Here is a 14,736-nt window from a genome sequence, read left to right as displayed (position 1 = left end):
TGCACGGCTTAGTGCTATGACAAAAGTATGGTGCACAGAAACAGAGAAGTGAAGGCAGGCTGGGGTGTTTGCTTCCATTTGAATAGGGCAAGGCAGAACTATCCAAAACCTTGTGCTACCTTACCATGCACAGGGCAACTCCACTCCATTTTCAAGGGTGGGGAAGTCACATTTTAAGTGGTCAATCAATAAGGAAACAAAAGGTCCTTCAAAGCAAATACTGAACTGCAGCCTCAAACAAACATAACCAGAGCAACAGCTTTCTAGGGACTAGATCTTGCCTGGAGCTTTGCATAGCCCAGAGACACCCAGTGGTTGAACTGTACATCACAAGCCCACATAATTGATGGGAAGGTTAAGGAGAGCATCCTCGTTTAATCTATTTACAACAAACCCAGATCGACATGATGCCTACTCATCTCGCTCTCAGACAAGGGGTAGGAATGGAGGTCTACTGAGAGACCCAGCTCTGAATCAAAGACAAGTGGCACGAAAGTTCAGAGAAAACAGAAATCTGAAGCTTGATCTTGTACTCATAGACATAACCAACATCCTCTGGCTCTTCCTAAGCTCTGACCACTCATGAAGTCCCTGAAGGCAAGGCTTTGCCTTATTTGATATCTCTGGCTGAGTCTGGGTAACCATCACCTGCAGTGTGAGACAAGAGCAAGCATTGCTAGCAGCAGCATCAAGGCTTCCTGGCTTGAAGGAGACTTCACGATCTACAAAAGCTAGACAAGATGCATCTACAGAATCGAAATGAGACATCACCCTTCACATTACTGTCAGCATAGTGAAGACTTTCTACTACAAAAATATGCAGAGCAAGGAAACAGATCCAAGTGGAAACAAACCTTCAGCAGCCCCACAAAATCATAAGCAGAATTTCTTCTAACCCAAGTAGCAACAAAGCTGCAAGATGTGACCCACACAATGGATCTCCCATGCTTTGCTTGCGCTCTCCAACACTTGGCTTAACTCCACCTGACTCAGCTTCAGGCACTCGTGTAAAATACCCAATACAGATAGATCACAACGCTCATGGTCAGTAGAGAGAGAAGGACATCTCTACCTACCAACATGCAAGTCACCATCCAGACAAACATCCCTCTAGCTCTTATTTTAGACCTTTCAATTAAGTGGCATGAATTCAAGCCAAAGTATATTAGGAACAGCTGGATTAGACACGGCCAACTAAGCAGGATCAACATTATGCTCCCTTACTTGGCCTGCGCTGTTGTTAAATCTGAATAGCAATGCTCAATCCAGATGAAAGTAAAATGGTGAAAGCACAATAATCTCCAGAGGGACACAGAAACGCAGATTTAAAGCTTCTTTGTGGCTCCTTCTGGAAAACAGCAGAACAAACTTGGTGCATGTGGCATGAATTGTAAACAAAGATAAATGCAGCCTTCAGCCAAGTTCCAGCAAAGAAAATTTTGCTTAATCTCAGACTGAACTGCCATTTTAAGGAGACTCTGCTCTTTTGAAATACTGTAGTTGGGACAAAGATCAGGAAACCAACACGAAAACAAGAGCCCAAGTTCACAAACAGTTGACCATTCTCCTGACCATCCTCCTCAGAGACTTAAGGATAGGTTCACTCACTGCCAAAAAGCTTAGAAATGCAGATACCAGTAACCCAGAAACACTACACCGACTTTCTTGTGTTCATCCAACTACCAAGTCAGAGGAAACAAAGGTACTGAACAGGAGACAGGTTAGCCAAGTGGATGCAATGCAGCAAAAGAACCAAAGGGCCTGGATTCAAGCCACAGCTCTTTTCACTGCCTTGCTAGGCAACTCCCTTTCTGCTTTGCTTCTCACATCCTGTAAAATAAGCCCTATTTTAAAGAAAAAGTTTGCTCTAAATACAGGTGGAGCTTTCTTACAACCAGTGGGTGTCCAAGACTACAAGCAGATCATGGCATACTGATGATAAAGAAAACAGTATAACCGCATGAGTTGATTTCACATCCCAGTCCCCTTACCCTAATGCACTCACTGAACTCATACAGGAAGTGAGTGAAAGAGTACAACCAAAGCAGCTGTGTAAACCTCAGGGAAAGAAAAAACAACAGTAAATAGGCAAGGCTGACCACTGACAGAACTCCACTGTGCAATGAGAGAGCCTGGAATGCCTGAGGTCATCTCTTAAGCATAAGGTGGCATCCAGAATCCTACCTATCCAACTTAATAGAAAGTGAAGCCTGTTAGGACTGCCTAACAGCAAATGGCTCTTGAGTAATTGAGAGTGAAGGGGACAGGAAAAGGGAGGTGGTGAGAAAAACAAAAAAAAACACCCATACTGTCCGCAGTTTGGAGAAGAGCCTCTTCCAGTTACTGTGTTTAAGTTGTACAAGTGACAGCTTCATAGCCTCCCTGTGCAGACGGCTCTGACCTGCATAGAGGCAGCATCCAACATTGCAGGAATGGCTGGCTTTGTTTTCAACACTTTGCTGATGGCCTTATACACAGGGTTACAGAATGCTGCTTTCCTCACAAGCTGTGATGGGATGACTTGTCTCCATTGGCATAAGCTGGGAGGGAGAGTCAGTCTGACACACTCTGCAGCTGCACGACACCATGGAAGGTAATTTTACATGTGTACATCATAGAGTCATAACGCAGCATGCCCATAACACATGCTACTCTCTCTTAGAAGGCACTGCTGAATACCACCCTGGCTCCTTCTATATGTTCTGACTTATTCCCTCCCCAGCTCCTCAGATACAAGCAGCCCCCTCTGACCCTGCAGACAAAAAAGTATCCCACATCACACTCCAACAGTTTAAGAAATCACATTTCAGAAGTGTTTCTTTTCCCCAAGCCCCATCTCCAGCTCTTCCAACCCGGGTTCATACAACCTGACTTGTTTGGTGATACACATACAGCTGTCCAAATGTTTAGCCCTAATATAATGAAAATACATGCAAGCCTTAAAATAAATAAATAAACAAAATAAAATTACAGGATAAAACAGAAAGAAACACTATTTCAGTAACTGCTAAAGTCACCACTGTATCAGTTGCAACAGTATCATATTGGAAAGGATTTTTCTGGGACTCACTATTATATCTAAAGGAGGCAAGCCAAGGAAAAAGAAATGGACAGAAGCAAGACCTGCATCCAAGCAGCTCTGTGCAAGCAAACACAGACATGTTTCAGGATTGTCAGAACACTGTGCTGAAATTAAGTAATGTGGGTTCCGATGGAAACACAATTTTTCAGGCCCAGTATGAAATCTGTAATGCACGTCACTGAAGAGAAGTTTCCATAAGTTGTACAGCAGCACCTAAATATTTGTCTTACTGCTGTACATCCATTGCTGGCACACATTCAAAGACTGCAAAGACAAAGCCAAACTGAAGCTCAGACTGACTTTTCTACCTCCAATTTGCATTGCACTTTTCCCTCCAGGGATCTTGTATGGTTTGGTTTGGATTGCATCCCAGCTTAAGCCCCAAACAGAAAGACATATCAAACAATTTCAGTGCAGCAACACCCTTCATTTTAAATTTAAGTATTTGAAATGACTTTGAACGCACATTCTTGACATTTCAGCACCGTTCTGGACAACTCTTTAATCCACTCGTTTTACTAATTAGTTAGAACTCAGGGAAAACTGTACTAAATGAAAAACAGAAAACAATTGCAGCAAGACAGACAGCCACAGAATGAAAGTTGTTAGGGCAAAGAACCTCCTTCCCATGGAAAATGAAGACTTCATCACTAGTTATTCCAAATTTGGATCTCACAAGTGTTCTCTGTCACTATGTAAGACAAAGTCCCAAGCCTGCAGAATAAAGGAAATTTGAGAGTGTTCCATGAGGCAAATACACCAGTTCTGACTTCTTCCCTTTCACCAGAAGCAGACAAGGGGATGCAAACTGGCAACTGCCTTGAGGATACGGGGCAAATATGCAGGGTCAGAACCTGTTATAACTTACATAAAAGCCCACTTGACAGAGCCAGTCACCAACAGCCAAAGGCAGGGTTAACACATACACTGTGCATATGGAGCTGTATGGACACATACATTAAAGAAGTACCTTAGGAAGAGGTCCTGGAAACCATTTTCCTCTCTGTGACAAGAAGCTAAGATGGCAGCAAAGCACAGCTGGCTCTTCCACAACAGCACTTGCCATCAGAACCAGTACTTTGCATGGTAAACGGAGCTTTCCAGTTGTCAAAAGACACAGGGTGCAAAAGTAACCTTGGATAAAACACTGCTGGGACTGAGCCTCCAGCAGGTAAACTTGCTGCACAGAGGAAAAGCCCTAAGGAAAAGAAAAAAAACTGAAACAAAACAAGGAAGCCAGAATAACAAAGCTTATTAAACTGTAAATCTCTGATACAGAGAATCCTGTGTATTCTTGCACTGACCAAAACAATGCTGTCTTGGTCTAGAACTGATCTCCTTTCACAATACAGTACAAAGGAACCCGAAACCTCTATTGTCCAGCAATGGCTCATCGTGTGTCCCACAAATAAAGCACGTGGCTCTAAGCCAACAGCCACAAGGTTTATGACAGCTTTCTCAGGAGCTTACCAGAATCTGAACTCTCTCCAGAAACTCCCTTAGGCTCCCAGAGGAATCCCCAAACAGCTTTTCAGGCCCTAGGAGTCACAACAAAGCAGACACCCAAAAGGCACTGTAATGACACTCCCACAGCAGAGCAAGAATGCAGGCAAGCAATAAAAACAATGCTAAATAGGTCCACACTAAACTGGCTCTAGCCATAACTTAAACATCAGGGCACTGCCAAGCTGAATGGTCATTTACTGACAGAGAGAGCAAACAAACAAAACCCCAGCAGAACAGCAAGAGATCACAAAGGACTTTCAGAAAGCAAACGCTTCGCGAGCCTACCACTGCATCCAGATGAAGAAATCTCCATCTCTACTTTCGAGCTGGCATCACGTGCATCTTTGTGTTTTTGACCTCTAGCAGCAAAGCAAGATCTTCTCAGCAGTTCCTGCCTTTTAGGATAAAGGCAACCTACTACCCCTTCTCCAAGGGAGGAGAGGAAGGAAGTCCCAGTCATCTCGCAGTGCCTTTCCTCCAGGTGCCCTGATTCACTCTGACAAAGGCAGAAAGCCTAAAACAGCAGCAGCAGCACAAAAAGAGCCACTGCAGCTCAGCCCGAGCCCTCTACCACTGTAAGTGAAGCCAGGAATGCTTGAAAGAGAGCACTGAACTGGCACCGCTTTACATAAGCAGGCAAATACCTTCACAGAGCAGCCACAGTTATTCCATGCTCCACATGCCTTTCCTCCCTCCACAAAGTGGCTGTACATGTGCTTGAGGGAGGCATAATTTCACCCACACGCTATTTTGTTCCACAGATTCAAAAGCAGAACAAGACAGAAGAAAAAGCATGTTTGTTCAACGTGCATTTTAAAGTGGGGATGCTCAATCTAATTAAACTGACCCCACACACCGGGGATGCGTAGCTTAACAGAGGAGCAGAAAAATCCACCTTCTTTGCACAAATGCAAATACATTCAGATATACCTCTGATTAAGCTGCAGGCAAGTGCAATCTTTTGTGTAACGCTGCACACAGCCAGCATTCAGCCACACCAAACCACTGCACAATTCAGTTATTACAGAGCCAAGTGGAATCATGCAAGTTCATTGTCAGGTTTCTCTCAATACAAACATAAAAGAAAAAAAGCTCTTTTTCCACAACACACAGGGTTCTCTTAATATTGAGCTTCTCTTCTTCTTTCTGAGAATAGCAAACATCATGAATGAAGTGAAGAAGAGCAGCAGATCAACAAGGTCATATTAGCAGCCTGCAGGACAAGGCTGGGTAGGGAGGGAAGAGAACACATTCATTCACTCAGCCTAATGCTCATCAGGGCAGGGACACACATAAGGCTGAAAGATGTCTTTGTGTTCTTGTTTTTACATCTACTTTGGAGAGAGTAAATTTAAGGAATCAAAATAATTTGAGAGGGCAGAGGGCAAAGGAGCATCTGTCCTCAAATTACTCAGAACATCCTAAAGGAGATGGGCAAATTGCTCTCCAGGTAGCTTTATAGATTCGCTTCTCCTCAATCTGGAGAGAACAGAGGGATGCATACAGGTACAATTGTAGATTAGGCAGCAATTTGAAGGCAAGCTGCAAACAAAACTGCAACCTTGATCTCGCTGTTCCCTTACTTAGAGCAAAGATGAACACAAGCCCCACCAAAACCATCAGTCCCTGAACATGGCTCAGACAGCCTACTGTTCTGAGAAGAATTATCAATCACTAAAGACAACCCTTTCTGATCAGGTCATATGATTGAAGGCTTTACTTCACTGTTCTCTCACACCACCACAAAGCACAGCAGCGGATCAGATCAGACAAAGGAACTGCTGCCCTTCAGAACAGACTCCTGGTTGTCCACGTATGCAATTGAGCTGTGCACAGAGGGAATGCAACAGTAAGGTGTACCATGTGCTATTACTCACTAGTTTCAAAGAGGCAACCCAGACATTCAGAAATCAGTTTATGCATCTAGTGTATATTGAAGTTGTGTGACTATTTGCTCCAGTATGTTGCAGTATATACAAGAGCTACGCACATGCTGAGAAAAGCTAGAGATGCAAGACAGAGACAAGACAGAACGAGAGCTCTATGGAAAGCTACCTCTGCACAGCTCAGTCCCAGCTCCATCACCCTGCCTGGGAAGCACACAGGCCTCAGGGCACCTCTGCAGCAAGCTGAAGGCTTCTCTAATCCCTCTAGTCCTAAAGTAACTACACCCTCTGTTACCCAACTCTGCTACTCCAGTGATGCAGCATTATGATTAAAGTGCTGCACCCAGCTCTTGAATGAAAAAAATCCACCTGCAAGCAAAACAGTTTCAAAATCTATATTCATAAAGAATTCTACCGCAAAGGCTTTTCCCCCTTTACCAACTAGAACATAACAGTCTTTGGCCTTTCATACAGAATACGCAGTAATTTCTTTCCTTCCTGCAGTGCAGTCACAGTGCGTGCTTCTACCACCACATTACCTTAACATGTCTTGCAAAAAAATATTACCCTAACAAAAAGAAATTCACTCATACAACAGCAAACTGTATTGCTTCTGCAAGATTTCATTTGAGAATCCGCAGTTAAAGTGCAGGACCCCTACAGTTCCCAGTTCTGCAACGTGATAGCTTCGGCATCCCTTGTGAGATGAAGCATGTCACTTTAACGCATCCTTGAGTTGCCAGAATCACCAATCTGATCAGCTTCACCACCCCGAGGACACACAAACTGACACAGTTAATCTGACGAGGGAGACGAAAGCGGTGCTTTTTAATATTTGATGAAACAGTTGCCTGTTTTTAATTCTAAAAACAGTGGTTCAATAAACAAAGCAACAGAACGTTCCCTGCGGAGAGAGCAATGATAGGTGTGCAGCAGCCCACTCACCTGAGCGCTAACCCTGTGTTCTCTGCACTGACCCCCCTGTCCCCTCGACACCCATACTGGAAGCCCTGCAGGCTGGAAGGACTCGTGCTCTGCCAATGGGAACTTTTGGAGATGGTTATCATTCACCACAATGCAGTTCATAGAAGAGGCAGTTTAGGAGCTGCTTCAGGGTACCCAGCTTGCCCACTGCACTTACCCAGCCACAGCAGGCTGAGGTGCCGAGTCTCAGCTCAGTGGTTTTAATGAGAACTGTGTTGCCTTCCATACTCCATTCTGAAACAAGACTACAGCTACAAACTTACATAAAACATCAGCTGAAGGCAAGGGTGCAACAGTAACAGAGCAAGACAAGGTACTTGGAAAGATGTATCCTTGCTCTGACTCATGGCCGTCAATTATTCCAACTCCCACCAGGCTTGCAAGATAAGAGACTGGCTTGAAAACCAATGGAGGGGACGACCCAAGCAGCAAAATTACATCCTAACATAAGTATACCCAAAAGACTGCCCTCAGCAGAGCCTGCTCTTCTATTCTTTGTTCCAGTACAGCCATCATCACTTATGAGAGCCTCAGTAAACGAGACTTCAAAAGTAAGTTAGAAACTTCCCCATTCCTTTTCATTAGAGTTCAGGGAGCCACTGATGCCAGAGTAACCTACTAAAAGAGGACTGGTTTGCTGCAGTCTCTTTAAGTAAAGTGTTCATGGGAGAGAACATTCTTATACTCCTGTAGAAAGAACATCCCAGCCAAAGGCAGGAAGGAAGTACATCAAAGAAAAGGACACCCATGAGCTCATCAGGAACGTGCATATTGCTCTCCCCACACAAGAACAATACCCCAGAGCTTCTCCCTTCAAACATTAATGCTTGACACACTCTGGCCTCACATCGGCTTCACAGCCCACCCTTTAGTCTGGAAGAAAAGATTCTGCAGAAATGAAAAATATTATCCCAAGAAAGGGGATTATTTTGTCATCTGAGGACGCTTGCATGGAAGAGCAGAGCTGATGGGCAGCTCCTGTGATCTTCCTGATTACAATGCTGCCTCGGGATATTACCTCTCCACAACAAGATGCAGTCAATTAGGCTGTGATATATTCATGTAATAAAGGCATTTTCTTATAAAATATATCAATCTAAGCCTGGCAAACGTTACACTTTTGCCACGATGTGACCATGCTGAGAACAAACTTGACAGATAAAACCAGCCCTAACCTAGTTTTGTTTGTTTGTTTTAAAGTCATCATTAAAATAAGAACCATCTTTGTGGAGCTCTCATCCTCAGCCAGGTCACCTTAGCCCTCACCTTCAGACACAAGCAGGATTACTCTGGACATGCAGATGCTCCAGCCATGCATCTCCTCCGTGGCTATTTGCTGCCTCCAAGGTCCCAGAGCAAACAACACACCTGATACAGCACTAACACACACAAGCAGAAAAGGTAGCTCCAAAAATCTCAGAGAGCTACTAAGCACCACCACAGCTCACCACATCCTCCCATTTGGTTAGCAGGAGCTATGAAGATTGTTACATATATCTCTACAGACCCACGTGTGCTGAGTCCCAGGCACGAGGCACCATCCCAGCATCCTGACTCCTGTCCAGCAAAGCAGGACAATCTCTGCCCTACAAAACTAACAAGCTGAAGTCTCCACCCCCTTCACAAGTAACAGGCAGCGAGCTTCATATCTAACACAAGAACACCTTAAATCATTTATAGAAAAGCATTTGCATTTTTGGATGCATCTTTGGGACTTCCTCATACACTTTATTTAGCAGAGACATCTGTTACACAATATATATGTTTCATACAAATCCCACCTTCCAAATCCTTCCATCGGTTGCCACTAATGAAGCTTTGTGTGCAAAACCGAGTGCATTCTGCCCCCATTAGGAAGCCAATTAGAGCAGGAAAAACAGGCAATTAACAAGGTGTAAAATAAACATCCTGCCACCTGCCTTTTAATAGCAACCCCACTTCAAACAAGTCACGGGCTCAGCACAGCTTTCCGAGTTGGCAACTGATATTATATATGCATTTATGCACCAGCTGCTCTTCATTGCAACAAATATTACAGGCTTACCAGATAAGGTCAGCATGTTTAAAAATATATATATAGTAAGTATTAAACCGTTCTCTGAGTCCCCGAATGTTGCTTTTAATGAAATCAGCAGCATCAGGCTTGTCTGGAATTACTGCGAAGCCAAAGTCACATCCCCAGCTTAGTGATGTTTCTCTTCATTCCCACTTGCTTAGCAGCTTCTGTATTTGTTTCAGTAAATCCAGGGCCCTGAGCAGCTTTTAAACACCATACGGGGCAACTAAACGACGCAAAGCTCACCAGAGACTGCAAGGCTTTTCTCCTTCCATCAGCCCTGCCTCTCCCACTTGGCTCCTCCACCTCCCCACCACCGCTTATGGAGCTACATCCAATCAAGGCAGTGGGAGAAGGACAAAGAGCACAGTGGGACACTGAGCCACCCACTCAAAAATCCAGAGGAAAAACTAAGCTGGAGCCTTGATTTCTCTTTGCTCCTTGGAGCTGGAAGCTTTAGCGGGAGAGAAGGGAAGTCCTTTGAAAGCCGCAGTAGCTAACTCCAGAGGGAGCCACTTTCCTTTGTGCAACAGGATGAATGACAACTCAGGGTGGTGAACCAGGACTAGAGAAATCTCAACACTAAGTCTGGATGTGATAGATTCGGAGCAGAGAACGTGCTTGAGAAAACACCAGCTAAGCCAAGTTTCACCTTGCTTTCTAACTGTCCTTTTGGCTCTCTGCTGTTCAGTATTTATCTGTTAAGTTCTCCGCGTCACATTTCAGCTCCTGACTAAAGAACATCCAACTTCATCATTCAGGCAAGCTCTTCCTCTTCAGCTCATTGAGATCGGAGTCGCACGACACTGGATGTGATACCAACAACTTCTGCAGCCACACACGCAATTCTGGTGCCAGGAAGAGGGAAAATTGAACATTCTTTCTCTAAAGGACCTCAGGAAGAGACAGGAAACACAGCTTTACGCTCCTGCAAAGGCAACATCAGCCACAGATATCCAGAAAGCTGCAAGTTAAGATCAGCAGTATAAGAACGCTGTCACTGAAAGTTTCTTCTGAAAAGTCTATGATTTAAGCAATCCTTTGTCCTTGAACACAACTGCATCTGGCAAACCAGACCCGTACAGACCCAAGAGTTCAGTTCTGGGGATCACCTATATTGTATGCAGATCACGGGTGAAGAGCAGTGAAGTCTCCAGGCCAGAGAGAACGCACACCTAACCCTGACCAAAAGCAACCCACGAAACACAACAACAACCTCAGCTACCAGCCAACGGCTTCTCACCACACCAACACAAATGTGCAGATCCCACAACTTCTGCCTACAGCCCCAACCACAGCGACAAGGTCAGGAAAGACACAACCTGCCAACACGAGCAACAGGAAGTCGCTGGAACCATAGGAGTATTTTAAGATGAGTTGGGTCACTCGGGGCACTTGGCTGTTTCAATGGGGATTTTTTTTCTGTTGTTTGCTTTTTTATTTAAAACAAGCAGTAATATTTTCCTGTCACATTTTGAGGATGAGAGAAAAGGAAGAAGGATACGCCGCTTAGTCACAAGTTTGGAGTTTCAGTACTCACTGCTAGGAGTGCTGCGGAACAATCGTGCTCGGATGCGTTTTACAGCTTTAAGTTCACTAAAGGAACAAAAGAAAGTTAATACTGAGCCTCAGCCCGACAGCAATGGTGGGACTGAATACTAGTGGCTTTCAAAGGTTTTCGCATTGCAGGAAGAAGGTCTGCACTGCATTAACCAAGAAGCAGGATGTAACTGCAGCGCCTCACAACAAAGCCTCACAGGGCAGAAGCTGTTCCAGAAGCACATCAGAAAACCAGCCTACAGTTCTCCAAGCATTTCAACTCAATCAGCTGTAGACAAGCCTCTTCTGCTACAGCTGAGGAACACCCCTATGGGCTCCCTGACTACTGAAAGCCCAAAGAAGCAGAGCTCTGAGGATTGCTGCTTGCTCCAAGCAGCAGGAGATCAAGAGTGGAATGAGAACTTACAAACACTGTAAGAGAGACCTGTGAGGGATTACCAACTCCTGCAATTCCTTTCCTTCTTCAGAAGGATGCCTAAGGAGACATAAGCCTGCAATTCTTCCAGTTTATATCCCTCTTCAGAAAGATGCTTAGAGTCTTAACTTGACTAAGTACCAAATTGCAACAGCTGGCAGCCCACCTGAAAAGAAGACTTGGAAGGTAGCACAGCAATGATTGAAGCTCACTCCTGACAAGGAAGCAGAAAATGACACCCTAACCAGGGTGAACTACAGCCCCTAAAACACTGCCTGGGAGTATTAACAGCCACATGCACACATCTCCCCTGCCTCCAACAGACTTCTGTGGTTTGGCAAGTGCTCAGACTGAGCAGACCATACATGAAGTCAGGCAAAGAACGTCATCAGCGTGTAGAAATCTCTTCAGGTCACAGATCAAACATCTCACATCTTCTATGATCAAACAAGCTGCAGCCACAATAGAGCTATTAGATTACTAAGATCATCTCCAGCAGTCAAAGCAGGATGTCCAGAAAAGGCAAATTCAAACGCTGTGAAAACAGCAGAGGAAAGTTTCCTTCAAGAGAGATGCAAAGTTGCATGTGAGAACTGGGTGGGAAAGTTAAAACCTGCTTTCGTTTTTAAAAGCTAAACAAGAGCACTTCCTCCGGGCAGCTGCACGAATCCAGCCTACATCAACAATAACCCCCCACCCCACCACCACCATCCTTTCTCCCTCCCATCAGCAAATGTCTGTCTCCAAATACAAACGCCTTGCACGTCACAGTTCAACAAGAAAATTGCTTTGGAGCCCTGGTGCTGAAAACACATCAAAGCATCGTCTCCAAATTCTCAACTTCCCTCCCCCAAAAGAAAAGAAAGCAAAGGAGAAAAAGAAAAGAGAGTTTGGCTCCCACTGGCCTGAAACAACAATAACGATAACAATCTGCAGGAGGTTTCTCCACCCTCCAAGCCAAGCCGTGCTGCTTGCACACAGCTGAGTGCAATCACTCCCCGGGGCTGCAAAAATCGCTGTCTTTTCATTAGGAAACGTTTGCAAAACCTCCTTCAAACAACCTCGCCGGTTAAAACGAAACTATTTGCTCCTCTACAGTTCAAGTTAGGTCTGCGCGGAGGGTCAGCAACCCAGCGGTCCAAAACACAGGCACGAAAGGCGTATTAACATAAGCTGTGCATTAAGACTTTATACGCCTGACAGTAATGGCTCTGCGCCGCGCGCCGTATCAACTCGCAGATGCTCCAGCAGCAAAATACAGTATTTTGGGTGCATCCCCGCTCTGCCCAAGGACAACCGTGAAGCAAGAGGGCACTAAGGACCGACAGCGCTCGGGGTGACGCTTTAACCCAGTCTGTCCCGAACAGCAACGTGCCGCCCTCAAGTTACAAGCATCGCATAGCGCAGCACTCCGCGCGACGCTCACACGGGAGGATCGCACGCGGCTTCACGACGCATCCCCCGCTGCAGCCCAACTTCCCCGGCTGGGGGCAGCCAGTAAAGCTGCAACGCGACGCTCGCGGTGCCACGGCCGCCTCCACCCTCCGGGGAGCGGGATAGCGCCTCAAGGACGGCTTATGCCCCGTTTGCTTTCGCTGCGCGCGGCTCGCCGACAGACCGAGGAACGCTACAGCGGGCAGCCCTGAACCCCCCCACATCACCCCCCACAGCCCCCAGACCCGGAGTTCAGCAACTCCCGACTGACCTGCCGCCGCCACGGGACCGCTAACCTCGCTTACCCCGCTGACCACGGCAGCGCTCCGCAGCCCGGCTTCCTCCAAATGAGCGGGCAACGCCGCGCAAATCGGCGCCGAGCGCAGCTCACGGAGCGCAGCCCCTGCCCGGCTCCTTCCCCTTCCAAAGGGGAGCGAGGACACGGAGCAAACCGCCCCAAATTGGGGACGCCAACACAGCCGCGAGACGGACCGCGCCTGGCGCTACCAGTGCGCGCACCGGGAAGGGAAAGAAAAGGGAGGAAAAGGGAGGGGAGTGCGACGTGCTGCCCCGTCCCACAGCGCTGCCGTGCCCCGCTGGTTGGCGCCGGGCTGCAGCCACCAGTTGCGCTTCCACCCCGCGCGGCTGCGGTACCTCGAGCAGGACGCGATGAAGAAGTGCCTTCTGCAGAAGTCCGGGTGTAAAGCAACAAGTGAGAGCGCGGAAGGAAGGAAGGAGGGAGGGAGGGAAGGGCACGGCGCCTCCTCGGCTCGGCTCAGCCCGCCCCGCCGGTGTCTCCGCTCTGCGCTCCGCCGGCCCCGGCTGCCACCACGCGCCGCGCACGCGAAACGCGATCAGCAGCCCGCCCCGCTCGCAAACACTATTGAGCCGCGCAAGGAGCCGTAGGGCGGCCGCTACCATCCGCCGTCCTGTGCGGGAACGGGGGAGCTCCAGCGCCGCTCTGCATCCTCACGGCTGAGCAAGAACGGCTCGCACCGCCCGTGTCCCCCCGGTGCAGTGGGAGCGGCCGTAGGGCTGCGCTCGGGCAGCTGCAGGAGGAAGCGGCGCTGTGCGAACCATGATCATCCCGGTGCGATGCTTCACGTGCGGCAAGATCGTGGGCAACAAGTGGGAGGCGTATCTCGGGCTCCTGCAGGCGGAGTACACCGAGGGGTGGGTGTCATATTAACAGCACACGCTAATACCTTGCTTTAAACTAAGCTCAGAGCAATCATTGCGTTGCTTAGGAGCACTTACGAGCGGTTCTGACTCGTTTTGTATTTATTTCTTTTAATCGTGTTGTTATTTGTTAATAGAGATGCCCTGGATGCCCTCGGATTGAAGCGCTACTGCTGCCGCAGGATGCTCCTGGCACACGTGGATCTGATTGAGAAGCTGTTGAATTACGCACCGCTGGAGAAATGAGAGTTGATTGACCCAGCCACCAGCTTCTCCCAAGGAAATAAATGAAGGCCGACATCCACTTCACAGCTACAGCTTACATATGTAGATGTTTCTCTTTAATTACATACAGGTTGTTATTGGTTTCTTTTTGTGAACTTTAGGATGCTTTTGCCCGTAAAAAATAAATGTGTTTTATGAAATACAATCATTTGTCTATGTAAAATGTTGAACTAGAGGAAGCCTCTGCCTGTGGCCTTCCTGGAGTTGCTGGGTAGAGTTCAGCATACACTTCCATCTCACTATTTCCTCACAGTGGTCATTTTGAGGTTAGAAATACAGTGTTTGAAGCTAGGGCAATCAAGGGGGGTTAGAAAGAGAGCAAAGTTCCAGGCTCCAGAAACAGCACAGA

The 14,736-nt window shown here is 46.8% G+C and overlaps 2 protein-coding genes across 7 annotated transcripts in view; one reads left to right on the top strand and one right to left on the bottom strand.

Annotated features, from left to right (window-relative positions):
* TSPAN4 (tetraspanin 4) overlaps window positions 1-13,796 on the bottom strand; it is a 379,559-nt gene extending 365,763 nt beyond the window's left edge. For 3 of the 6 annotated variants that reach the window (XM_015863758.2, XM_015863754.2, XM_015863759.2), the window contains exon 1: window positions 13,578-13,795. The gene's annotated coding sequence lies outside the window, so the exon portion shown is untranslated. Of the gene's footprint in view, window positions 1-13,194; window positions 13,452-13,577 lie in introns of those variants that run through there. The other 3 variants (XM_015863761.2, XM_015863755.2, XM_015863757.2) reach the window with 3 other exon arrangements.
* A 122-nt stretch (window positions 13,797-13,918) lies between these two features.
* POLR2L (RNA polymerase II subunit L) lies at window positions 13,919-14,532 on the top strand. Its single transcript, XM_015863765.1, has 2 exons — window positions 13,919-14,096; window positions 14,240-14,532. The coding sequence occupies exons 1-2, from the start codon at window positions 14,002-14,004 to the stop codon at window positions 14,346-14,348; spliced, it is 204 nt and encodes a 67-aa protein (XP_015719251.1). The 5' UTR covers window positions 13,919-14,001; the 3' UTR covers window positions 14,349-14,532.
* Window positions 14,533-14,736: the final 204 nt, after the last annotated feature.

The sequence above is a fragment of the Coturnix japonica genome, chromosome 5 (genome assembly GCF_001577835.2).
Source record: "Coturnix japonica isolate 7356 chromosome 5, Coturnix japonica 2.1, whole genome shotgun sequence".
Taxonomy (NCBI): domain Eukaryota; kingdom Metazoa; phylum Chordata; class Aves; order Galliformes; family Phasianidae; genus Coturnix; species Coturnix japonica.
Note: the sequence above shows the minus strand (reverse complement) of the source record. Positions and strands in the feature narration are given on the sequence as shown.